The sequence below is a fragment of the Capricornis sumatraensis genome, chromosome 5 (genome assembly GCF_032405125.1).
Source record: "Capricornis sumatraensis isolate serow.1 chromosome 5, serow.2, whole genome shotgun sequence".
Classification (NCBI taxonomy): Eukaryota; Metazoa; Chordata; class Mammalia; order Artiodactyla; family Bovidae; genus Capricornis; species Capricornis sumatraensis.
This window is the reverse complement of record NC_091073.1, coordinates 12,938,281-12,962,969: the sequence shown is the minus strand read 5'-3', so window position 1 is coordinate 12,962,969 and position 24,689 is coordinate 12,938,281. Positions and strand designations below refer to the sequence as shown.

General features: G+C 41.3%; 1 protein-coding gene across 1 annotated transcript in view; it reads right to left on the bottom strand.

The window, feature by feature from the left end:
- Window positions 1–24,689, bottom strand: part of CDK14 (cyclin dependent kinase 14) — a 666,485-nt gene that overhangs the window by 435,830 nt on the left and 205,966 nt on the right. Inside the window, exon 5 of the mRNA XM_068972760.1 lies at window positions 15,614–15,693. Within this exon, the coding sequence (XP_068828861.1) occupies window positions 15,614–15,693 (80 nt within the window). The remainder of the gene's footprint in view (window positions 1–15,613; window positions 15,694–24,689) is intronic.

Below are 24,689 nucleotides of genomic sequence, written 5' to 3'. Positions count from 1 at the left end.
ATTGAATGCCTGTAATTCATGTAGAATATTTAAAATACTACCCAGATCATCTTAAATAAATAAACCCAACCAATGTGCTACGCATCATGCATACTTTCTCAAATCTCTGAGGAAAAAAAAAAAATGTCCCTGCAGAAGAGTTAATCCGGGTCTTTCAACAAGAAAATTTTATAATCATAAGTAGTTCTGTGAAACCAAGTCGCTGTCATTAAAAGTGAGCATGCTGTGGGTGCCTGCTTACCCTAGCCCTAAACTTCAGGACAGAAGGAAGAACTATCAGCTCACAGATGACAGAATCACTGCCAAGTGCACGCTTATTATTTCCTTTAATTCTTTTCCTTGGGCTCTATTCAAATTGTTCGCGCTTTTAAAAAGCGCTATTATCAAATCAATTCTTCTGTGAATACTCAGGGACTTGACTGGGATGGCATGTGTCCAAAACATACAAATGTCCTATACTAAAATTTCCTTGAACTCTCTACTTCTAAACTTTTCCCACCACAAACTGGTACATCTTCTCCGCATATGGGATTAATTTTCTTTTTTGAAGAACCAAAATCGGAATTATTTGATCGGTCTTCTGAAGGCTTCCACCACATTCCAAAATGTCAGAAGAAAATGAGAAATAGAGAAAAATTGAAATGACGTATCTTTTTTGGCACTTCCCACCGAGATCAGTTATAATCTGTGGTGAGAGCTGCATTTTTAAGTAGTGATTCACTGCCAAGACCTCTGAGCATCTTCTCTACAATAATGACTCAAACTGACTTTCACTCCAGGCCTAACTGTCCTGACCTTGGTAGTTATAAACTGTCTACTGAACTCTCCAGGACTCAGCCTCTCCTTTTGCTAAATGAAGGAACCAGATGACAGAATCGCTAGAGATCTCAGCCCTAAAATCCTACGATTTGGTGACTTCTAACATGCTTTTGAACGGTGGTGTTGGAGAAGACTCCTGAGAGTCCCTTGGACTGCAAGGAGATCCAACACGTCCATTCCGAAGGAGATCAGCCCTGGGATTTCTCTGGAAGGAATGATGCCAAAGCTGAAACTCCAGTACTCTGGCCACCTCATGAGAAGAGTTGACTCATTGGAAAAGACTCTGATGCTGGGAGGGATTGGGGGCAGGAGGAGAAGGGGACGACTGAGGATGAGATGGCTGGATGGCATCACCGACTCGATGGACGTGAGTCTGAGTGAGCTCCGGGAGATGGTGATGGACAGGGAGGCCTGGCGTGCTGTGATTCATGGGGTCACAAGGAGTCGGACACGACTGAGTGACTGAACTGAACTGAACTGAACTGAACTCGTATAAATGGCTCTCACCTCAACTTCAGCATATGTAACATCTATTTAACCCCCCTGACTATAAAACTGCTGCTACCTCTGGCTTCTGGGGCTTCTCAGGTGGCACTAGTGGTAAAGAACCCGTCTGCCAACACAGAAGATTTAAGAAACAAGGGTTCAATCCCTGGATCAGGAAGATTCCCCTGGAGGAAGCCATGGCAACCCACTCTAGTATCCTTGCCTGGATAATCCCATGGACAGAGGATCCTGGTGGGGTACAGTCCATGGATTGCAAAAGGCTGGACGTGACTGAAGCAATTGAGCACCGCTGCACACACTTCTCGCTTCCAGTTTCTATAAATGTAGCTTCTATCAACCTCAAATTCAATTCTTGCCCAAGACATACAAATTGTCCTTAGCTCCTTATCAATCCCCCTCAACTGGGCATGTTCTTCCTTCTCAGCGAACTGTTCTGGATTCCCTTTCTCAGGTTCCATGGCATGCCCTTACAGATCCCTGGGTCTCTTGGTTTTCTCCTCATCAGTTATCCCACATGTCCTGGCCACATTAATGATCTAGGCTCAACCATGAAACACACAGTAACAAATACTGGAGTAACAAAACAAATGAAAATAACAATTTACAAAAAAGTCCTAGAAACAAAACATTTGCACAGAAAAATATGCAAATTATCTCTTTAGTAGACTATGAATGAACACAAGAACAGGTACAGTTTTCATCAGAAAACATTTAGGAACAACAGACACACACCCCTGCCAAGAGATTTACTGCCTCAGTGGCTGTCAAAGTGGTGATGGGATTGAGGTGGAGGGTGAAAGTGACACCTCCTACCTTAGATAACTACTCTAATGGGCATGCTTTCTTCTCTTCAGTTCAATTCAGTTCAGTTGCTCAGCAGTGTCTGATTCTTTGCAACCCCGTGGACTGCGGCACGCCAGGACTCCCTGTCCATCACCAACTCTTGGAGCTTGCTCAAACTCATGTCCAAGGAGTCAGTGATGCCATGCAACCATCTCATCCTCTGTCATCCCCTTTTCCTCCTGCCTTCAATCTTTCTCAGCATCAGGGTCTTTTCCCATGAGTTGGCTCTTCACATCAGGTGGCCAAAGTACTGGAGTTTCAGCTTCAGCATCAGTCCTTCCAGTGAATATTCAGGACTGATTTCTTTCAGGATGGACTGGTTTGATCTCCTTGCAGTCCAAGGAACTCTCAAGAGTCTTCTGCAATACCACAGTTCAAAAGCATCAGTTCTTCGGCACTCGGCTTTCCTTATTTTCTCTTCATTTCTCATTATGTGAATGCTACCTATCAGCTATGGTCTGAATGTTTGTGCCTCGTCCACTCCCCACATATTCATACGTTGTAATCCTAATTCCCAAAGGTGATGATAGTAGTAGGTGGGGCCTTTGGGAGGTGATTAGCTCATAAAGGTGTTGCCCTCATGAATGGGATTAATGTTATTTCATTTTTAAAATAATTTTGTTTATTTATCTTTGGCTGTGCTGGGCTGCTGTGCTCAGGCTTTCTCTGGTGTGGTGGGCAGGCATTTCACTGCAGTGGCCTCTCTGGCTGTGGAGCACGGACTCTAGAGCACACAGGATTCAGCAGTTTTAGCACAAGGACACAGTAGCTGTGGTAGCTACAGCTCCCCAGCTCTAGAACATAGGCTTAACAGTTGGAGTGCATGTGGAATCTTCTGAGATCAGGGATCGAACCCGTGTCTCCCGCACTGGCAGGCGGATTCCTCACCACTGAACCACCAGAGAAGCCCTCTTTTTTTTTGGCCCTGCCCTGTGTGTTGTGTGGCATCTTAGTTCCCCAATCAGGGATCAAACCTATGCCCCCTACAGTAGAACCCCAGAGTCCCAACCACCAGACTGCCAGGGAATCAGGATTAATGTTCTTTCAAAAGAGCTGCCCCAGGGCTCTCTAGCCAATTCCACCACATGAGGACACAATGAGAAGTCTCTGACCTGGAAGAGGACCTTCACTCAAACATCCTGTCCCTCTGATCTCAGACTTCCAGCCTCCGGAAATGCGAGCCATACATTTCTGCTGTTGATGAGCTGCTGGTCTCTGGATTTTGTTGTACCAGCTCAAGCCATGATACTGTGTTTTAAGCTCGGCCCAAATCTCATCTCTTCCATGTCCACACCAGAGATCGCTTTCCTTTTAATCCCAAAACTACTACAGCCATTTTCAGTAGGGTTTAAACTTCAAACACTAACTGGATTCTTGATTAGTTTCATTTTGACGGCAGCAGAGAAAGAGCTGGGACGTGACTAGTCAAGGCCAGCTTCATACCACAGTCCTCAGAACATAAAGGCCCAGAAGTTATCAGTTAGTTTACAGTTGAACACAACTGACCACATCATAAAGTACAATGCAGTACGTGTGAAAAGATAAGTGTACAAAGGACAACAAAAGAAGCAGGGCAAGCCAAAAGAGCCAAAAAGGAGAAGAGATTATTTCTGTGACAGTTGAAAGAGTTTCAGGAAAGAGACAGGACTTTAACAAGGTCTTAAAAGACGGTTCAGAGAAGGCAATGGCACCTCACTCCAGTACTCTTGCCTGGAAAATCCCATGGACGGAGGAGCCTGGTGGGCTGCAGTCCATGGGGTCGCTAAGAGTCGGACACGACTGAGCGCCTTCACTTTCACGTTTCACTTTCCTGCACTGGAGAAGGAAATGGCAACCCACTCCAGGGTTCTTGCCTGGAGAATCCCAGGGACGAGGGAGCCTGGTGGGCTGCCATCTATGGGGTCGCACAGAGTCAGACACGACTGAAGCGACTTAGCAGCAGCAGCAGCAAAAGATGGTTCAAGCAGAGTTGAGGAGGGATTGGGGAGGACTCAGGAAGGGCAAGGGACATTTCTTCCTGTGAGATACAGCTTCTTCTCTGACTGCTTCTCCACCGCGTAGTCGTAAAAGTACAATCTGTCAATTGCCACTTAAAGACAGCTTCTCAGCTCCATAAGTTATACAATGATTTTTTTTACTTCTAGTGGGTTATTTTATCTCACCAAACAAATAGTGTGTTGTGATTAAAGCTATTTGTCAAAAACTGCAACAAAACACGGCTTCAAAAGTTCTTTGGTGCAACCGTATAGGATGTCTCTTTCCTTCTCCCAAGTGCTTAGAGATCAGTTCAGCTCACAGAGACTGCTCCTACTCGCCCTCTGCCTTGGAGAATGAGGAAACCTTCAGAATCGATGATGTCAACTTTATACGTAGAAGACTTCATTTCTTTCTATTTTTTGCCTTTTTAAAACTTTTTTTTAATAGAGGAAAACTGCTTTACAATGTTGTGCTGGTCTCTGCCGTCATCCCTGTACATACTACATACAGCTCTTCCCTTTGAAGCCTCCCTCCCCTCCTTCCACCCTTCCTCTCTGGGTCATCACAGAGTGCCAAGCTGGGTTCCCTGTGGCACAGAGCAGCTCCCCACCAGCCACCTGTTTTTCACACGCTAGTGTATATTCGTCAAGGCTGCTTTCTCCATTCATGCCACCCTCTCCTCCCCCACAGTGTCCACAAGTCCAATCTCTAAGTCTGCCTCTCCATTTCTTTCCAGTAAATGGGTTCATCAGTAATATTTTTCTAGATTCCATATATATGCTTTTTTTTATTGAAAGTCGCTCAGTCGTGCCTGACTCTTTGCGACCCCATGGACTATACAGTCCACGGGATTCTCCAGGCCAGAATACTGGAGTGGGGAGCCTTTCCCTTCTCCAGGGGATCTTCCCAACCCAGGGATTGAACCCAGGCCTCCCACATTGCAGACGGGTTCTTTACCAGCTGAGCCACAAAGGAAGCCCAAGAATACTGGAGTGGGTAGCCTATCCCTTCTCCAGGGGATCCTCCCGATCCAGGAATTGAACTGGGGTCTCCTGCATTGCAGGTGGATTCTTTACCAGCTGAGCTACCAGGGAAGCCCTAGCTGTTTCCTAGTAAACTCTATAACAGAGGATAACTTATTTTTGCTGGACCTCATCAGTAATATGGAAATACTGATATTTATATTTAACACAAGAAATATTTTGGGAATTAAACAAGATGACATTTTTAAAAGGTTCTTAGCATTACAGGCACCAAAAAAAAGTCCATATTTAAAATAACTATGTAACTATTTCTAATTTGAACACATTTATAACTGGCTTTAAATAAATAAATAAACATTTTTAGCCAGTTATAAATGCCTTCAAATTAGAAACAGTTATATAGTTCTCCTAAATGTGTTTTCAATATAAATATATCAGAACTCCATTTATATTTCCAATAAAATGTTTATTTTATGTTTAATTTAATGTATGTTTATTTATATATCCAATAAAATGTATATTTCCAAATATAGGCTGAAAACTATTATTTCCAAATAAAAAAGACAAACTATAATATAAAACTTCTTAAAAATGTAAGGCAGACAAGAAATAGATGTTTCATTAAAAAAAACTTTATCCTTAAAAATTAAAGACATGAAAAAGATAAGACATGATTTTTATAGTTTTTAAAGTCACATGATCTAACAGCTTGCAAATTTTTTGTTGATATCAATTGGCAGACACTCATCAAATTGCTCAGACTTACAAAGAATAACAATTTTGGAAATTTACATAAGCTTACTTAGAATCAAAGTCTAGACTCATAGATTTTTATCTTCCATTTAAAAAAAATTTTGTCTGTCAATTGTCAAATGCTCTGAAGCAATTCACGTTCATTTTTTTAGTGACAGACATAAAAGGGTATATTGGAAGGTTTAAAAGAAATATTCTGAGCACAGTAATGTGTATCACACTACAGAATGTGTGGGTGAGGAATACTGATGATACAATTATAGCTCCTTTGCCCAGTAAAAGAGTCACGCTGGTACTAGCATTTTCATCATGATGCATATGGGGTTTCTCAGGTGGCTCAGTGGTAGAGAATCCACCTTCCAATGCAGGAGACCCAGGTTCAGTCTCTGGGTCAGGAAGATGCCCTGGAGAAGGAAATGGAAACCCACTCCAGTATTCTTGCCTGGGAAATTCCATGGACAGAGGAGCCTGGCGGGCTACAGTCCATGGGGTCGCAAAGGAGCTGGACACAGCTGAGTGATTAAACAACCTCAACATAAGCTCAGACAGTTCAACTCTTCTGCTTCAAAGATGAAGAAACCGAAGACAAAATGTGTTCAGTAAGCTGCTCATGATACATAGGTAGTTGCGCAGTCTTTATCACAATTTCGCTATATGGAACTTTACCACTTTATTTCTTAGCAGCCTAAAAGACTCTGCATACAATTGGGATCAGCAAGGAGTTGGGACTTCCGCGCTCATTCAGTCACTCACTGATTCAACATGTACGGAATGGCTATCACATGTCAGGCATTGTTCTGGGCACTGGGTAGGAAGGCCCAAGCTGAACTCCCTATCTGGCACAAAGTATTTGTGTGACTTTGGACAAAAATCTCTTTAGATCCCAGCTTCTTAAAAACTTCTTAACACGAAGACAGTAATATCAACTTCTCTCACAATGGTGAAAGATTACATGAAATCACTCAGGAAATGCTATTATCTAACGTGCAAACCATATAAACAACTGCCATGTGAATGTCAGACTTCACACTGAACAAGTCAAGACTGAACTTACTATTTTTCCTTTCTGTAACTGCTACATTTCTTGTATCCTAAGACATTTCAGCTACTTCCTTTCAAACCTTTCTTGTAACTCCTGATGCTTTATCAGTACAATCAAAACTCATGACAGTATCATACAAGGATTTTAGAATAAAATAGAAAAGCTGGCCTCAGCACAGCTACTTAATTTCTCTAAGCTCCCATCAAAGACAGAATGAGTTTCAAAGCACCTGAACCTGAATTAAAGTCATTAAGCACTCTAGCTCTATGAGATAAAATTCAAAGTCCATCTTTGGACATAAATCTAGGTAAGATTAGGGTTGCTTACAAGTGTTTTCACTTTAGGTGGAAATTATGCGTTAACATCTAAATTCCCAGGTAAGCTTATAACTGGCAAGCAGCCACTTGAAAACTACTTTACGATGCACAGGGCTTTCCTCATTTGAAACCTTCCTGCTATTGACATTTTGTGAATGAGGAAATTGACCAAACAGCAGAAAAGGGGCAAACTCAAATTAAAGTGCTTCCTCTCAGCTGAACAAGCCATGACAGAACCCTCATCAATGTAAAAACGAACATAACCCCAGCATCTACCACCTTGGTCCTAACTATTCCAAGTTCTACGACAGGAAACACAGAGGAGTTCTATGCATGGATTTAGGATTAATAACACCAAAAGGGAACGAGCAATGGTGACTGCTCTGCGGCCACACATAAATAGCAGAAAAATAAGACTTACAAAAGGCAAGAGTAGAACAAATAACCAAAACTGCCTAGAGTTCAATTCTTTTTCTTATATGGTCATTTTTCTCCATTAAAAATCACTTGGAACTCACATTTTATTAGCAAAATCTTAAAATATTTTATTCAAAAGGAAAATACAATGTCTCACTGTGATCAGTTTCTACACGGCTCTACAGTTCTTATACCATTCATTTCCAGAGCATTCAGAACTCTGAATTTAAGGACTCCAGGGAAATCAAAGCCACGATGCAGAGGTACGTGGTGCTGAGAAATGACACAAACCAACTCCCATGTTCTGCATAACAGGTTTGTACTTCATGCTTAGTCTCCGAGTCATATCCGACTCTTTTTGATCCCATGGACTGCAGCCCACCAGCCTCCTCCGTCCACAGGATTTTTTCCAGACAAGAATACTGAAGTAGGTTGCCATTTCCTCCTTCAGCAGATCTTCCCGACCCAGGGATTGAACTGGCGTCTGTAAGGCCGGACCCCGGGGGCCATGATGGGCCGCCCTTCCTCTCCCTCCCACCGGCAGGGGAAGTCCCTAAGGGAAGAAGCCTCCCAGATCCCGGGGACCAATGACAGCACACTTCACCAGCTAAAGCCGCCCCACCCCAGCCACGTAGAAGGACCTGTCAGCCCGGCAACGCCTCGGCCTTGTGACCTATTCGAACCCCCTTCCTTCCATCTAGCCTGACCATCCCTCGCAAGGAACGTATATAAACCACGCCCAACACGGTCCAGGCTTGGACTTCCTCAACCTGCCTCCTTCGGGTCCGGGAACCCCGCTGGGGAGCGCTTCACCATTAAAAAGCCTGTTAGACACTCTTTTGGTGTCCTGGTCTTTTACCTAACAGCGTCTTCTGTGTCTCCTGGATTGCAGGCAGATTCTTTACTACGAACCACTGGGGAAGGCCCTTCTGCACAGAGTTACTGAGGCCTAAAGCCATTAGGTGCTGTTGTGGATTGAATTGTGTCCCCGAAAATGCATGTGAAGTCCCAACACCCTAGCACCTCAGGTTATGACATTATTTGAAAGAGAATTTTTTTTCAGAGGTAATTAAGTTAAAGTGAGATCACCAGAGTAGAACTTTATCCAGTATGACTGGTGTCCTTGTAAGTAAAGGACATTTGGACAAAGGTACAGAGAGAATCTAACTTGAAGACACAAACAGAAGACAGCCATCTATTAGCCTAGAAAGACGTGAAACAAGCCCTTCCCTCGGGATCAGAAGGAGGAGTGCCCAGACACCTAGACCTTAGATTCTAGCCTCTGGAACCATGAGACCATACATTGCTCTTGCTTCCGCCACTCAGTCTGTGTTAAGGCAGCCCTAGCAAAGTAGCAAAGTGATGGAAAATAAAGCCAGGATTAAAACCCAGCTTTGCAGACTCTAACATGAGGCTTTCCAACTCAATGCATGGTCCTGCAACTTAACTCTGTTTTCACTCAAAGTTCTCTCCCATAAAAATCTTACCACTTGTTCAACTTGTAAAAGACCATGTTAATGTACACTGGTTGTGTTGAACTCTTGGGAGCTACACCTCCACATCCCAGACAGAGATTTTCACATAGAGGTCTCATGAACTCAAACCCCAGTGTCTAAAATCCCAATCAACTACTCCACAGAGTTAGTATGGACACTGTTTTAAATCTAAAAAAAATCTAAGTACAAGATTCAAGTCCTTGGACAAGTAGTCTAAGCTCTCCAAGCCTTAATTCCATATTAATAATATGAATTGTACCAACAATATTAATTCTGTATCTGCCCCTCCCAGAAAAACCTTCAAAGGGCTGATGTGAAGGAAGGTTAAATTGGATAACAGCCTTTTCAAGTTGAAAGGTGTTCAAAGCAATTCTCCATGCAATCACAAAATGACAGAGTCTGTCTGACAGAATGTGGTCCACTGGAGAAGGGACTGGCAAACCACTGCAGTATTCTTGCCTTGAGAACCCCATGAACAGTATGAAAAGGCAAAAAGATAGGACACTGAAAGAGGAACTCCCAAGGCCAGCAGGTGCCCAATATGCTACTGGAGATCAGCAGAGAAATAACTCCAGAAAGAATGAAGGGATGCAGCCAAACCAAAAACAACGCCCAGCTGTGGATGTGACCAGTGATAGAAGAAAGGTTTGAAGCTGTAAAGAGCAATATTGCATAGGAACCTGGAATGTTAGGTCCACGAATCAAGGCAAATTGGAAGTGGTCAAACAGGAGATGGCAAGAATGAACATCAACATTCTAGGAATCAGCGAACTAAGATGGAGTGGAATGGGTGGATTTAACTCAGGTGAACATTATATCTACTAATGTGGGCAGCAATCCCTTAGAAGAAATGGAGTAGCCATCATAGTCAACAAAAGAGTTCGAAATGCAGTACTTGGATGCAATCTCAAAAATGACAGAATGATCTCTGTTCGTTTCCAAGGCAAACCATTCAATATCATGGTAATCCAAGTCTATGCCCTGATCAGTAATGCTGAAGAAGCCGAAGTTGAACATTTCTGTGAAGATCTACAAGAACTTCTAGAACTAACACCCAAAAAAGATGTCCTTCTCATAATAGAGGACTGGAATGCAAAAGTAGGAAGTCAAGACACACCTGGAGTAACAGGCCAATTTGGCCTTGGAATGCGGAATGAAGCAGGGCAAAGACTAATAGAGTTCTGCCAAGAGAATGCACTGGTCATAGCAAACACCCTCTTCCAACAACACAGGAGAAGACTCTACACATGGACATCACCAGATGGTCAACACCAAAATCGGACTGATGATTATTCTTTGTGGCCAAAGATGGAGAAGCTTTATACAGTCAGCAAAAACAAGACCAGAAGCTGACTGTGGCTCAGATCATGAGCTCCTTATTGCCAAATTCAGACTTAAATTGAAGAAAGTGGAGAAAACCAATAAATCATTCAGATATGACCTAAATCAAATCCCTTATGACTGTACAGTGCAAGTGAGAAATGTATTTAAGGAACTAGATCTGACAGAGTGCCTGATGAACTATGAACAGAGGTTCGTGACATTGTACAGGACACAGGAATCAAGACCATCCCCAAGGAAAAGAAATGCAGAAAAGCAAAATGGCTGTCTGGGGAGGCCTTACAAATAGCTGTGAAAAGAAGAAGGGAAGCGAAAAGCAAAGGAGAAAAGGAAAGATATAAGCATCTGAATGCAGAGTTCCAAAGAATAGCAAGAAGAGATGAGAAAGCCTTCTTCAGTGATCAATGCAAAGAAATAGAGGAAAACAGTAGAATGGGAAAGACTAGAGAACTCTTCAAGAAAATTAGAGATACCAAGAGAACATTTCATGCAAAGATGGGCTCAATAAAGGACAGAAATGGTATGGACCTAACAGAAGCAGAAGATATTAAGAAGAGGTGACAAGAATACACAGAAGAACTGTACAAAAAAGAGCTTCACCACCCAGATAATCATGATGGTGTGATCACTCACCTAGAGCCAAACATCCTGGAATGTGATGTCAAGTGGGCCTTAGAAAGCATCACTACGAACAAAGCTAGTGGAGGTGATGGAATTCCAGTTGAGCTATTTCAAATCCTGAAAGATGATGCTGTGAAAGTGCTGCACTCAATATGCCAGCAAATTTGGAAAACTCAACAGTGGCCACAGGACTGGAAAAGGTCAGTCTTCATTCCAATCCCAAAGAAAGGCAATGCCAAAAAATGCTCAAACTACCGCACGATTGCACTCATCTCACACGCTAGTACTCTTGCCTGGAAAATCCCATGGACAGAGGAGCCTGGTAGGCTGCAGTCCATGGGGTCGCTAAGAGTCGGACACGACTGAGCGACTTCACTTTCACTTTTCACTTTCATGCACTAGAGAAGGAAATGGCAACCCACTCCAGTGTTCTTGCCTGGAGAATCCCAGGGACGGGGGAGCCTGGTGGGCTGCCATAATGGGGTCACACAGAGTTGGACACGACTGAAGTGACTTAGCAGCAGCAGCAGCACATGCTAGGAAAGTAATGCTCAAAATTCTCCAAGCCAGGCTTCAGCAGTACGTGAACCCTGAACTTCCAGATGTTCAAGCTGGATTTAGAAAAGGCAGAGGAACCAGAGATCAAATTGCCAACATCTGCTGGATCATCAAAAAAGCAAAAGAGTTCCAGAAAAACATCTATTTCTTCTTTATTGACTATGCCAAAGCCTTTGACTGTGTGGGTCACAATAAACAGTGGAAAATTCTTCAAGAGATGGGCATTCCAGACCACCTGAACTGCCTCCTGAGAATCCTGTACATAGGACAGTAAGCAACAGTTAGAACTGGACATGGAACAACAGACTGGTTCCAAATAGGAAAAGGAGTCCGTCAAGGCTGTATATTGTCACCCTGCTTATTTAACTTACATGCAGAGTACATCATGAGAAATGCTGGGCTGGAAGAAGCACAAGCTGGAATCAAGATTGCCAGGAGAAATATCAATCACCTCAGAAATGCAGATGACACCACCCTTATGGCAGAAAGTGAAGAAGAGCTAAAGAGCCTCTTGATGAAAGTGAAAGAAGAGAGTGAAAAAGTTGGCTTAAAACTCAACATTCAGAAAACGAAGATCATGGCATCCGGTCCCATCACTTCATGGCAAATAGATGGGGAAACAGTGGAAACAGTGGCTGACTTTATTTTGGGGGGCTCCAAAATCACTGCAGATGGTGACTGCAGCCATGAAATTAAAAGACACTTACTCCTTGGAAGAAAAGTTATGACCAACCTAGATAGCATATTCAAAAGCAGAGACATTACTTTGCCAACAAAGGTCCATCTAGTCCAGGCTATGGTTTTTCCAGTGGTCATGTATGGATGTGAGAGTTGGACTGTGAAGAAAGCTGTGTGCCAAAGAATTGAAGCTTTTGAACTGTGGTCTTGGAGAAGACTCTTGAGAGTCTCTGGGACTACAAGGAGATCCAACCAGTTCATCCTAAAGGAGATCAGTCCTGGGTGTTCATTCGTAGGACTGATTTTGAAGCTGCAACTCCAATACTTCGGCCACCTGATGCTAAGAGCTGACTCACTGGAAAAGACCCTGATGTTAGGAAAGATTGAAGGCAGGAGGAGAAGGGGATGACAGAGGATGGCATCACTGACTCAATACACATGGGTTTGGGTGGACTCCGAGAGTTGGTGATGGACAGGGAGGCCTGGCGTGCTGTGGTTCATGGGGTTGTGGAGAATTGGACACGACTGAGCAACTGAACTGAACTGACCAGCCAATCAGAAGCTATTTCTCTCTCTGGCACCATTTTTTTTTTAACTCATTCAAGCTCAAAACCACTGATATTTCCCTGTCATATCATCTATAACCAATCATTCACCTAGATCTGACCTTTCTTCCTCTATAACATCATTGTTTGTCCCTGCGTTCTAATAAACCTGAGTTCTCATAATTTCAAATCTACACTGCTTTGAATGACTGACTTATCCACTTCCAGTTTCCTCCTTCTCTAATCTATATCATATCCTAATACCAGATTTATCTTCCTAATAAACTCAGCTCAAAAGTCTTCAGAGGCCCTCTAAGCCACGAAACAGGTCCCAACTACAGTACCATCATTCTACAACACAACCGCAGCTCAGGGCCGGCTTCTAAGCTTATCTCAAGGTATTCCAGGTGCCCAAAGGCCTTGCCTCATACCCAGCCAGTATGAAGAGACAGATCATCAAAAACCCTAATATGACCCTACTTCTTGTTTCTTCTCTCGAGCTTCCCATTGGTGGACCAAACTGTCAACACTGCATCTTCTGATAACACTAGGAACTTCCTCTTAACCTTGAATCTAGGGACACATCAGCAGGGTTAAGCTGGTTAATTCCAGCACATGCCCCACATGCTAAGGAGCATGCCTGCTGCCCAGAATCACTCCCCTCGTGCTTCTCTCGTCACCCAGCAACTCTTTGGCACTCTCCTACTTCCTAATATTCAGAGTCTATCACAATTCAACTTCACAGGTCAACAGGGACCCACTGTGCCCTACCTCAGCCCATGGTTTCCAGTTCCATCAGACCGAACACAAGTATTTTATTCCTGGAATAAATCTCACCTGACAGTGATATATTATCATGTTTACATATTACTGGATTCAAGAGGAAATGCCACAAACACAGAAGGATATGTGAGAATGGAAAGAAAGACAGGATCTTAGCTAAAGAGAGGTATGTGCAGACCATCGCATTATGGCTGCTATTTAACTCATGAAGTGAAGAAAATCACATGGGAAAGAGTGCTGATTAGAGAAAAGAAGGTCCTTTCCCTGTTTAAAACTCCGTAACACTCAGACAAGGAGACAACACAAGACAAAGAGAAACAGTTACCTACTTGGAAAATCTGATCTCATTCAAGAGAATGTTTTAACCATGTACAACCTGATAAAAGGTTGGAGAAAGTAAGACAGGTGTCTACTGAATGTGACAATAAGGAGTTCACTGATTAATCTTCCAATACTCCCAGCTAAACAGGAATGACAGAAACCAAAGTGAAGAGAGATGAAAAGGAGAATGAGCGGTGAGAAAGCGAAAACAGGAAGTAGATTTCTTCGGAGCTCCCTGGTGGCCCAGTGGTGAGGATACTGGGCTTTCACTGCTGTGGCCCAGGTTCAATCCCTGGTCAGGGAAACAAATCAGACCAGTGACACATTACATTTAGTTCATCAATATCTTAATAATACTATTGAAGTAAATCATTATTATTTATCTTATTGTGGATCAGCAGACAAGTAGTCATAGTTCCTGCAAAGCCAAAATAAACCAAAGTCTTATTTCAAGTGTATTTAACTTTAAAAACATGCAGTAGGAGTAAACGTTCTGAAAGTGAACTGAAAAGATCCCACTAATAAAAGGTGATTTATTCCCTCGAAGTAGAAAACTATACAGGAAGGTATAAAGCGAAAATAGAGCAATTTTATTTTATAAAAAATTATTTGTAACAAATAACTGTTTAAAAGACTTTTTAGGACTTCCCTGGTGGTCTAATGTTTAAGAATCCACCTTGCTATGCAAGGCACGTGGGTTTGATCCCTGGTCCTGGAAGCTCCCATATGCCATGAGGCAACAAAGCCTGCGGGCCACAACTACTGAGCCTGCACGTGGCAAACAGAGAATAACTCCTGCTAGCCCAAGCTAGGGAAAGCTAGCGCACAGCAACACAGACCCAGTGCAGTCAAAAGTAAATACTTTCTTAATCTAAAAACATAAGAATGCTTTCTAGAAAATGACAGTGGAGCACAATATTACAACATAATGTTGATACATAAAGAGCATCTATAAATCAATAAGAAAAGCCAATAGAAAATAAAGAATAGGGAAAAAGAAATCAAGAAAGATGAAGTACAAAAGGCTAATAAGATAGCATTCAGTTCAGTCGCTCCGTCGTGTCCGACTCTTTGCGACCCCGTGAATCGCAGCACGCCAGGCCTCCCTGTCCATCAGCAACTCCTGGAGTTCACTCAGACTCACATCCATCGAGTCAGTGATGCCATCCAGCCATCTCATCCTCTGCCGTCCCCTTCTCCTCCTGCCCCCAATCCCTCCCAGCATCAGAGTCTTTTCCAATGAGTCAACTCTTCTCATGAGGTGGCCAAAGTACTTGCCCCCATTTTTAAGAAGTGTCCTTAAAAGTCATGAGAATAGAGTAATTTTAGATTAACACGTGCCTTAAGAACTCTGCAAACAAAATCAGAGGTATAAAATCCCTCAGCCAGCTAGTGATAGTCTCACCATCAGCACATACTTTTTTTCCCCCCACAGCTGAATACGCAGCAGGACAGTTTTATTTAACATGACTTGATATGATTGTAAGAGGTGCTGATTTTAAATTTCAGTTTTCACATTCCAATTAGAAACATGACCATATAATTTAAAAACAGCATCACTTATGGGCATCACACAAACACAGAAGCAAGGATAACAAGCGAAAATGCCTACCTTCCCTGATAGCTGTAAAAGGTGTACCTTCCTCTTCCTGCAGCCTGATCACCTTCAGGGCTACCAGCTTTCCATTCACCCTGGAGAAACGGAGAAACAAAAAAGAGAAGGAAATCCATGAAAATATGTTCTTGTTACGGTTCTAATTGGGCTTCCCAGGTGGCGCTAGTGGTAAAGAACCCACCTGCCAATGCAGGAGACGTAAAAGACACTGAGTTGGCAAGATCCCCTGGAGAAGGGCATGGCAACCCATCCAGTATTCTTGCCTGGAGAATCCCATGGACAGAGGAGCCTGGCAGGCTACAGTCCATGGGGTCGCAGAGTCAGAAACGACTGAAGGGACTTAGTACACACTGTTCTAATCGTCTTCATTACAATTTGTATTTTATGGATTTGCACTAAAAATGTCAGTGACTCAATTATGCCACCACCACAAGATTAACTTCAGTAAGGCTGGGAACCCTGTATCATCATCATAAATATTCACACTTCAAATATACACATTTTAAATATTCATACTTGCATAGTCCAAGATTTAACTCAGGTTTTCTGTGATTCACTCAATGTTCCTTCCAACATGAAGCTAGTGCTTAATAAAAAAAAAAAAAAAAAAAAAAAAACTGCATCTGATCAATTATTCAGATTAATTAAAAATCAAGTACTCAGAATAACACTCTCCCTTTGTTTCTCCAATAGCTCCTTTGTTTCTTAGGATCAAATGTCTTTAGGGCCTCCCAAATGGCTGAGTGGTAAAGAATCTGCCTGCCAAGCCGGAGACCACAGGTTAGGTCGGAAAGATCCCCTGGAGAAGGAAATGGCAACCCATTTCAGTATTCTTACCTAGGAAATTCCATGGACAGAAGAGCCTGGCAGGCCACAGTCCATGGGGTCACAAAGAGTCGGACACAACTCAGTGACTGAACAGCAACAACTTCATTTCCAGTCTTAAGCCGAGGTCGTTCAGTCCCCAAAGACAGGAAAGTGGCCCTGGCTTCTTTCTTCCCCCTCTCTTCTTTTTCTGTCTCTTTCTCTCGATCAATACCACCCATTCCTCCCTGTTTTGCCATTTTCTTAAACTAGAGTCTCCTAAAGTTGCATTTAGTCTGATGATGTTTTATAATGCAGTATATCATCACAATAAAAGTTAAGAATATTTTACTATTACAAAATTACACAAGACCCATACAAAACAGATGGTTCATCTAAACACATTCTATATGAGTATCAGCTCTAATTAACAGTAAGATTACAGTAGGCAAGTAACTTTCTATACAATCAATTCTGTTAATAAAATAAAGACATGATTATTTATATTGGTCTTCCAGCTGAATATTCTACTTCTACCTTGACCAGGCTTACCAACATACTTCATACCAATATATTTAAATAAAATAAGTAAAATAACCACATATTAAAAATGGAAAAGCTACAAGAAAGCTGTAATGAAAAGTAAATCTCCCTGCCATAGCCAGCTCCCACCCTCTGAGGTCACCACTTAACGCAGGTAACTTAGCTTGCTATGACTTAACACACACATATACAAATGGTAATATGCCATACAGGGTACAGTGTATATTATTTTTATCTCTCAATATATTTGGGTGACTTCCTCATAAACTCATAGAAATTGTCTCGTTTTTAAAAAACCACAGGGTGTTCCTTTGTCCAAGTGTAGATGCTTAACTTAATCCCAAACCTCTGCTGCTGCTGCTAAATCGCTTCAGTCGTGTCTGACTCTGTGTGACCCCACAGATGGCAGCCCACCAGGCTCCACTGTCCCTGGGATTCTCCAGGCAAGAACACCGGAGTGGGTTGCCATTTCCTTCTCCAATGCAGGAAAGTGAAAAGTGAAAGTGAAGTCGCTCAGTTGTGTCCGACTCTTCGCGACCCCATGGACTGCAGCCTACCAGGCTCCTCCATCCATTGGATTTGCCAGGCAAGAGTACTGGAGTGGGGTGCCATTGCCATCTCCATCAAGCTTTTTAGTGCAACATTAAGAAATTATCCTGTACACAGGTTGTACCAATTTTTACTACCTATAGAAATAGGAGCTTGGGTTTCCCCTTTACTGATATATCGTAGGTTATCGACCACTGATTTGGCCAACTTGATGGACACTGTAGTCTAAATTGCAACCAAAAGTCTTTAAAGGTTATGGAATCAACAGAGAGCCCATGCATCCCAGAGAATCCAGTGCCCGAGTCTGAAATAATCTGAAAGTCTCTTTTTTGTAAACTGCATCCAACTGGTCTATTTTTGATGGGGAAAAAAAAAATCCTGCCACAGACACAGAATTTGAAAGGTCACGGATTTATCACAGCCCAGCCATCCTAATGGCATCCCTCATCGAACTGACTGTTCAAATAGGTTACAGTAATCAAAGGACATCTGATTATAAGGCTCTGCAATGTGCCGTCTCCTCTGGGTTAGGGGGCTGGATTATTTTCCCCTGTGTTTCAGCGGGAAGGACAGCCTGGCACTGTTCTGCTCTCCTCTCCTGAGTATGTCACCTTGATGTCTTTCTAATCCTGATTATGCTCTAGGTACCCAGGTGCAAGAAAAATATTAATATTCACATAGGGTTCAACGGGAGACTGACTGTACCTTGCCCTCTCCACTTTGCTCTTTATGGCTGAGGGAGGCCTCCAGCCGGGCTTGAGGCCGGGATGCAGTCAGTACTGACATCTGCACAGATTTTCTCAGCCCAGCTGAGCTCATCACTGGCTCCCTAAGGAGGTGGGAACTGAGGCCAAGAACTGCTTGGAATTCTCCCTTCATTTACAGAGAGTCTTCCAACACCCATAACACACACACACACACACACACACACACACACACATACACACACACACACAACCTTCTTCCCACAAAGCTTTTCCATCTCCCTTGAGATCGGTGGCTTACACAAACTGAATTCTGGAATATAGGGAATTTATGGTTTTGGAAGGTTATATGCTTAAAACAGACTCAGACCATGAAGCTATGAGATTCCCCTGTGATACAATGAAAGGCGATGAGCCTTTAACTGAACCAGCCTTGATACTTTAAATGCAACCAGAGAAAGAACACCTTTAAGCAACGTCACAGACTGTGTGCATCATTTTTGAGGTGAAATAAACCTTGAACATATTTACTATGATAAACTGCCTAAAAGAACAAGATCCGGGTTAATGGAATTCTGATTCTGAAGCGTAACGCTCCAAGAGGTAAACCTCCAACTATCAATTTCTTATAGTTATGATAATCACAGGAGTTAAAGACACTGAGATTTTATGTGAAACTAAAAACTAAAAACTTTAAATTTATACTGGACTATCAGATTTAGGAGCAAAGGAACTTTCTTCTGTTTTGTTAACTGTTACATGCCCAATGCCTAAAACCATCAGACATACAGAATACCCTCAAAATATTTGATTGAGTGAATATTAATAATGTTAATATACTAACATTTCTTTCATTACATTTGTAAGATAATTCAAGAATAAAATATAAAAATTATTGCTTTCAAAGATTTCAGAAATATCACATTTTTTAAAAGATTTCAGTATCTTCTTTCACATTTAATTTTTTTAACAGTAGGTCCTTGTTGGTCATCTATTTGGCATGTTCCTGTCACTTGCAAAACTCTCAATGTTTGAGTTTAAATATTTATTTTGGGACTTCCCTGGCGGTCCATCAGTTAAGACTCCACACTTCCATTGCAGGGGCCGTGAGTTCAATCCTTGGTTGGGGAACTAAGATCCCACGTGCTAGAGAGTTCAGCCAAACAAATAAATAAATATTTTCTTTTTTCAAATTAAAGGTGCAGTCTCTTTGTTTTTGATGATGCATGCAGATATATACAATTTTCATTTCCTTAAGGTTTTAGAATTTATAGAATGCTTTGTTAATTAACCTTTTTCACCCAACAGACCTGTTTCAAACCCCTCACTATCTTCAATAATCTGAGCTCAGACCATTATCACTTTCTCCCTCTTTTTCAACTGCTTAATTGGTTTCCCATTAAGAACCATATTGATCATCAAATTGTTCTTTAACCTAGGAGTCACTGTGACTCTCTGTTTTCTTAATTTTTCTCCACACATCTAGACACTCACCAACTACTGAATCCCTCAGCATAAAGTCTAGTAAAAACATTAAGTCACTGGCTCAACTTTAGGAAAAGGTATCGTTTGAAAAAATAATTACAAATATTCTAATGTTCAACCTTTGGAGCATATCTAATAATTACTTTGTGTGGTTAAACTGTTTAATTAAATATACAAAACACATACTTCAAACATTGATTTAAGTTCTTTAGAATAATTACAAAATTCAAATTGAATCAATAAATTAGAGCTGTCTACAGGAAAACATTGAAGATTCCTCTTTAACAAGTCTTATTAATTAAATCAAAGGCTAATGAATAGAAGGCAATCAAGAGTTGACTGGCAACGGAGACATTAACCCAGGTAAATAACATTTTTAAAATGCTTTCAATTGTGTTAATACTACAACAGAACCTTCTGCTGGAGAAATTGCCTGGTTCATGTCTAGCTGTTCTAGGCTATACAGGGAGCTGTTTTAACTCAGAGCTGTTTTAATTTCAGAGACTAGTTATCAGTCTCTAATTCTTCCAAGAACTGCCATTCCCAGCTTGGCCTCCCTGTGAAGCTCGCTGCATGCTCGAGGATGAGTGATTTCAAACTGCTTCTAACCACAAATCCAAATCTCTGCCAACTTCAGAAATTCTGTCCACAGATATGTGTGCCTATAAGTCTGGAAATAATAAAATTATCTTGTGTGGGTGAAGCAAGACGGATAAGTTCTGAATAAGAATGGCCTATTCATTTTTCCACGCATGTGCTATTTTGACATTTCACGAACCCTACAAAGGAAAACTTTCCCACTCAGGGTCAATTTTCCAGGCTCAAAAGGCGATCCACAAAGAGAATTTCCTAATGGACAATTCTCGAAGGAGAGCCTAAAGGTTTTCTATCAGATTAGTTACCTCAAATCCGTGTAGAATAAAACAAAATAACAAACATTATCTAGGTCATCTCTGAAAATAGTGTTCATGTGCTAACACCTAGAAGAAATTATGTCTAGAGGATATAAAGGAAATTAAAGCAATACACCTAAAAGAAATTTAATATACTCTGGCAAATTTAATACATTCTGCCTCTCTCTTCCATTATGATTCTGTCTCAAGAGAAACTGCTACGGAAAATAATACTGAGTGCGTGGAGATCCACGGCTTTTGTTTCCTTACTGCACTGGTTTAAAGCAATAGAAGGAAATGTAGTTACTACTGAGAGAGGGACAATGGCAAGGCTGACTACACCAAGGACAATATTTTGAACTGAACTTACACCTTTTTGGCAAAGTCATTAAAGATATGTTAAAGGTTTTACCATCAGTGTTTCTTTCATTTGTTTTCTCTTAAGACACTGGTTGGAATGCTGATGATACTGTATCACATACACACTTCAAAAATTAAAAGCAGCTAAATATTCGTGGTCTTGCTATCTCCACCTAAATTCAATTTTCATTCAGGTATAAAAGAGAAACCATCTCAGTACTATTTAACCTTTGATATTCAGAAATATTCTAAAAGTACATTATTTATTCTGGAAAAGTAAATTTAGAATTTCAAGGTAAGTTGTCAGTAATCCCACCTCACCCTAGTCTTTATCAAAACAATACAGAAAGAACAGGAAGAAGACTAACGTTATTTCTGTTAAATTGATTTTAAAAAATTCATCAAAGAATGGCATAATGGTTATTTATTAAGATGTGATTAACAATGCAAAAAGTCTAATCATTTAACGCAATGAGAAAAAGGGTGCACTCAACCAACAATTATTATGAGAGTACGTTTGATAAAATATTGCTAATGATGCTTCATTAAATGTACAAACTCATAATACTTTGAAACATAAAATTAGAGGAACATATATCGTTCCTGGGAGAAAAGAAAATAATTACATTTCAAGAACTTAAGACTTGCATTTTTCCTAAAATAAAATCTGTCAGTAAAGGATTTGAGAATCTTAGAACTTTAAAAAGTAACCTCAGTGGAGGGAGGGTATGGCCTGGGAATCTGGGGTTGGCAGATGCAAACTGTTACATTTAGGAGGGATAAGCAAGGTCCCGCTGTACAGCTCAGGGAACTATATTCACTATCCTGTGATAAACACAGTGGAAAAAGCACAACAGAGAATGCATATATGTGTATAACGTAACCGAGAAACGAGTCAGTTTGCTGTACAGCAGAGATTGGCACAACACTGCAAACCAACTGTACTTCAATTTATAGAAATTAATGTAGAAACCCAAAAAGAAGTAAACTCAGCGATCACTCCAAACGAAAAAATTCTTACTGGGTTGGTTGTCTGTCACTCCCAGGAACAAAGCAGTCCCTCAGAAGACTTTGGTGGAACTCAAGTCCCCTAAAATACCACATGTTTCAGTTCCTCTTAATGTTCAGCCAAAACTGGCCTCCTGTAACTTCTAGTCTCTCAGTCAAGTTCTGAGTCCACAGAGACTAGACTGAACGCTCTTCCTCAAGACAGCCCTCCACTTAATGAAGTTTTACTACCCTGCCTCCTAGTCAACAAAGACTAATTGAGAGACTGTCGATCTGTGCTGGGGATAAAGAATAAACCACCCAGACACGGTCCCTGCACTTACGGCTCACCGAGGGGATAGATGTGAGACATGTATCTACAAAAACAGCTAATCAAAGGTGGGGGGTGGGGGGCGGGGGGCAGGAGATGCTCGCTTGTCAAAAACGGGACAACTTGAGCATCGCTAAATGAATACCTGTGATTGAAAGGTATTCAATATGTTTAAATCAATACATTTACAATGAGATATTATTTACTTATAAATTCTATCTTCTTTTTAAGATTTTTTTTGATATGGATCATTTTTACGTTTCTTTTCCTTTTTTTCAATTTATTCTTCACTGGAAGATAATTGCTTTAAAATGTTGTATTACTTTCTGCCATACAACAAGGTAATCAGCCATAAGTATACATATATCCCTGCCTTTTGAACCTCCCTCCCAACCCCTATCCCCAATCCCCCGAACCCACCCCTAACCCAACCCTAACCCACCCCTAACCTTTCGTGAACTCACCATCACAGAGCACTGGGCTGAGCTCACTATGCTATTCGGCAGCTTCTCATGTGGACCATTTTTAAAGTCTTTATTGAATTTGTTACACTACTGCTTCTGCTGTTTATGTTCCAGTTTTTTGGCCATGAGAAAATGTAGGATCTTACCTCCCTAACCAGGAATCAAACCTGCACTCCCTACATTGGAAGGTGAAGTCAACCACCAGACCACCAGGGACGTCCCCTATAATGAGACTTTAAAAGAAACTCATGAGTTACATTTGTAGAGTACTATGGATCCCGCTCATTAGTTTAAAAACTGTTAAAAGAGAATATGTCAAGCATTTACTTCCCTTTTCATATTCCTTCCTATACAGTAAGTGTTGCTAAGTTAATCAAAGGTGTTTGTTTGGCAACTGTTTAGTTGCTAAGTTGCTCTGACTCTTCTTTGGCATGCAAGCATGCCATACACACTATACTCAGTGTGATCAGATAGTTGATATGCGAAATTTCTCTGTAGAGATGTATTGTGTGAAAAATGAAGAGGGAATGACAAAATTCGAATATCGCCATTAACAGCTGCTGAAATCACAAAAAAAAAAGGCTACCAGATATTAAGTGCCTCCTGATGGGAGCGCTCATGCACCTCAATGGAATCAATTCAATCTGAATGTGACCAAGTATACTCTAATCCCTTATTTTAAGGAGACAAAGGAACACTTTATTAAACAAATAACACCATTTCTTATTGGGCTACAGTGAGAAAAATCTAGACTACAGGAAACTATAGGGTAAGGAACCTGTTTCTTCAACAAATAGATTTCAAGAAAAAAAAAGGTGGGGGAAAGCCCACAACGTAAAAGAGAGAGATATCAACTAACTGCAATGAATTGCAATGTCATCTTGATTCCAACAAAGCTAATTTTAACACTGACTATATATTTGATGATTTTAAAAACTGCTAAAATATTTACGTTTGATAATGGTATTGTGATTAGGTGCTTATCTTAAAACAAGGTTCTTATCTTTCAAAGAGAAAATATACAATGATGTTTAGGGTTTGTTTCAAAATAACTGGGAGGAATGAAGACAGATGAAACACATAGGCTGTCAAGGATGGCACATGGGGAGTTATGAAAACTCCAGTCTCTTCTAAAATTTTCCATAATATGTTCTTTAAAAACTAAAAAATACACCCCATACAAATGGAGATAAACGCCATGAAGGAAATCACAGCATGCCATAAGAAGACAAAGAACCTACTGTATCCAAAATACAGATGAGCTGACTCGCTGCTGCTGCTGCTGAGTCACTTCAGTCGTGTCCGACTCTGTGTGACCCCACAGACGGCAGCCCACCAGGCTCCCCCGTCCCTGGGATTCTCCAGGCAAGAACACTGGAGTGGGTTGCCATTGCCTTCTCCAATGCATGAAAGCAAAAACTGAAAGTGAAGTCACTCAGTCATGTCTTCGCGACTCTTCATGACCCCAGGGACTGCAGCCCACCAGGCTCCTCCGTCCATGGGATTTTCCAGGCAAGAGTACTGGAGTGGGGTGCCATTGTCTTCTCCTACTTGCAGAACAGACTAACAGAAAACAAACTTATGGTTCCAAAGGGAAAAAGTAGGGGAGGGATAAATTAGGAATTGGGATTAACAGATACAAACTGCTATAAATAAAATAGATAAGCAATAAAGACCTATTGTACAGCACAGAGAACTATATTCACTATCTTCTAATAACCTAAAATGGGAAAAGAATCTAAAAAAGGATATATACATATGTATACCTGAATCACTCTGTACACCTAAAACATTGTAAATTGACTGTACCTGTTTTTCTTTTAAAAAATAACCTATTTAGACAGTTAGAGAAGGATTTTCTGAAAGTGTGACTGACATTTGAGTTAAAACAAGATTATAGAAGAGTAAGTGAAGAATATTCCAGGCAGATGAGACAACCTGTACAAAAGCCCA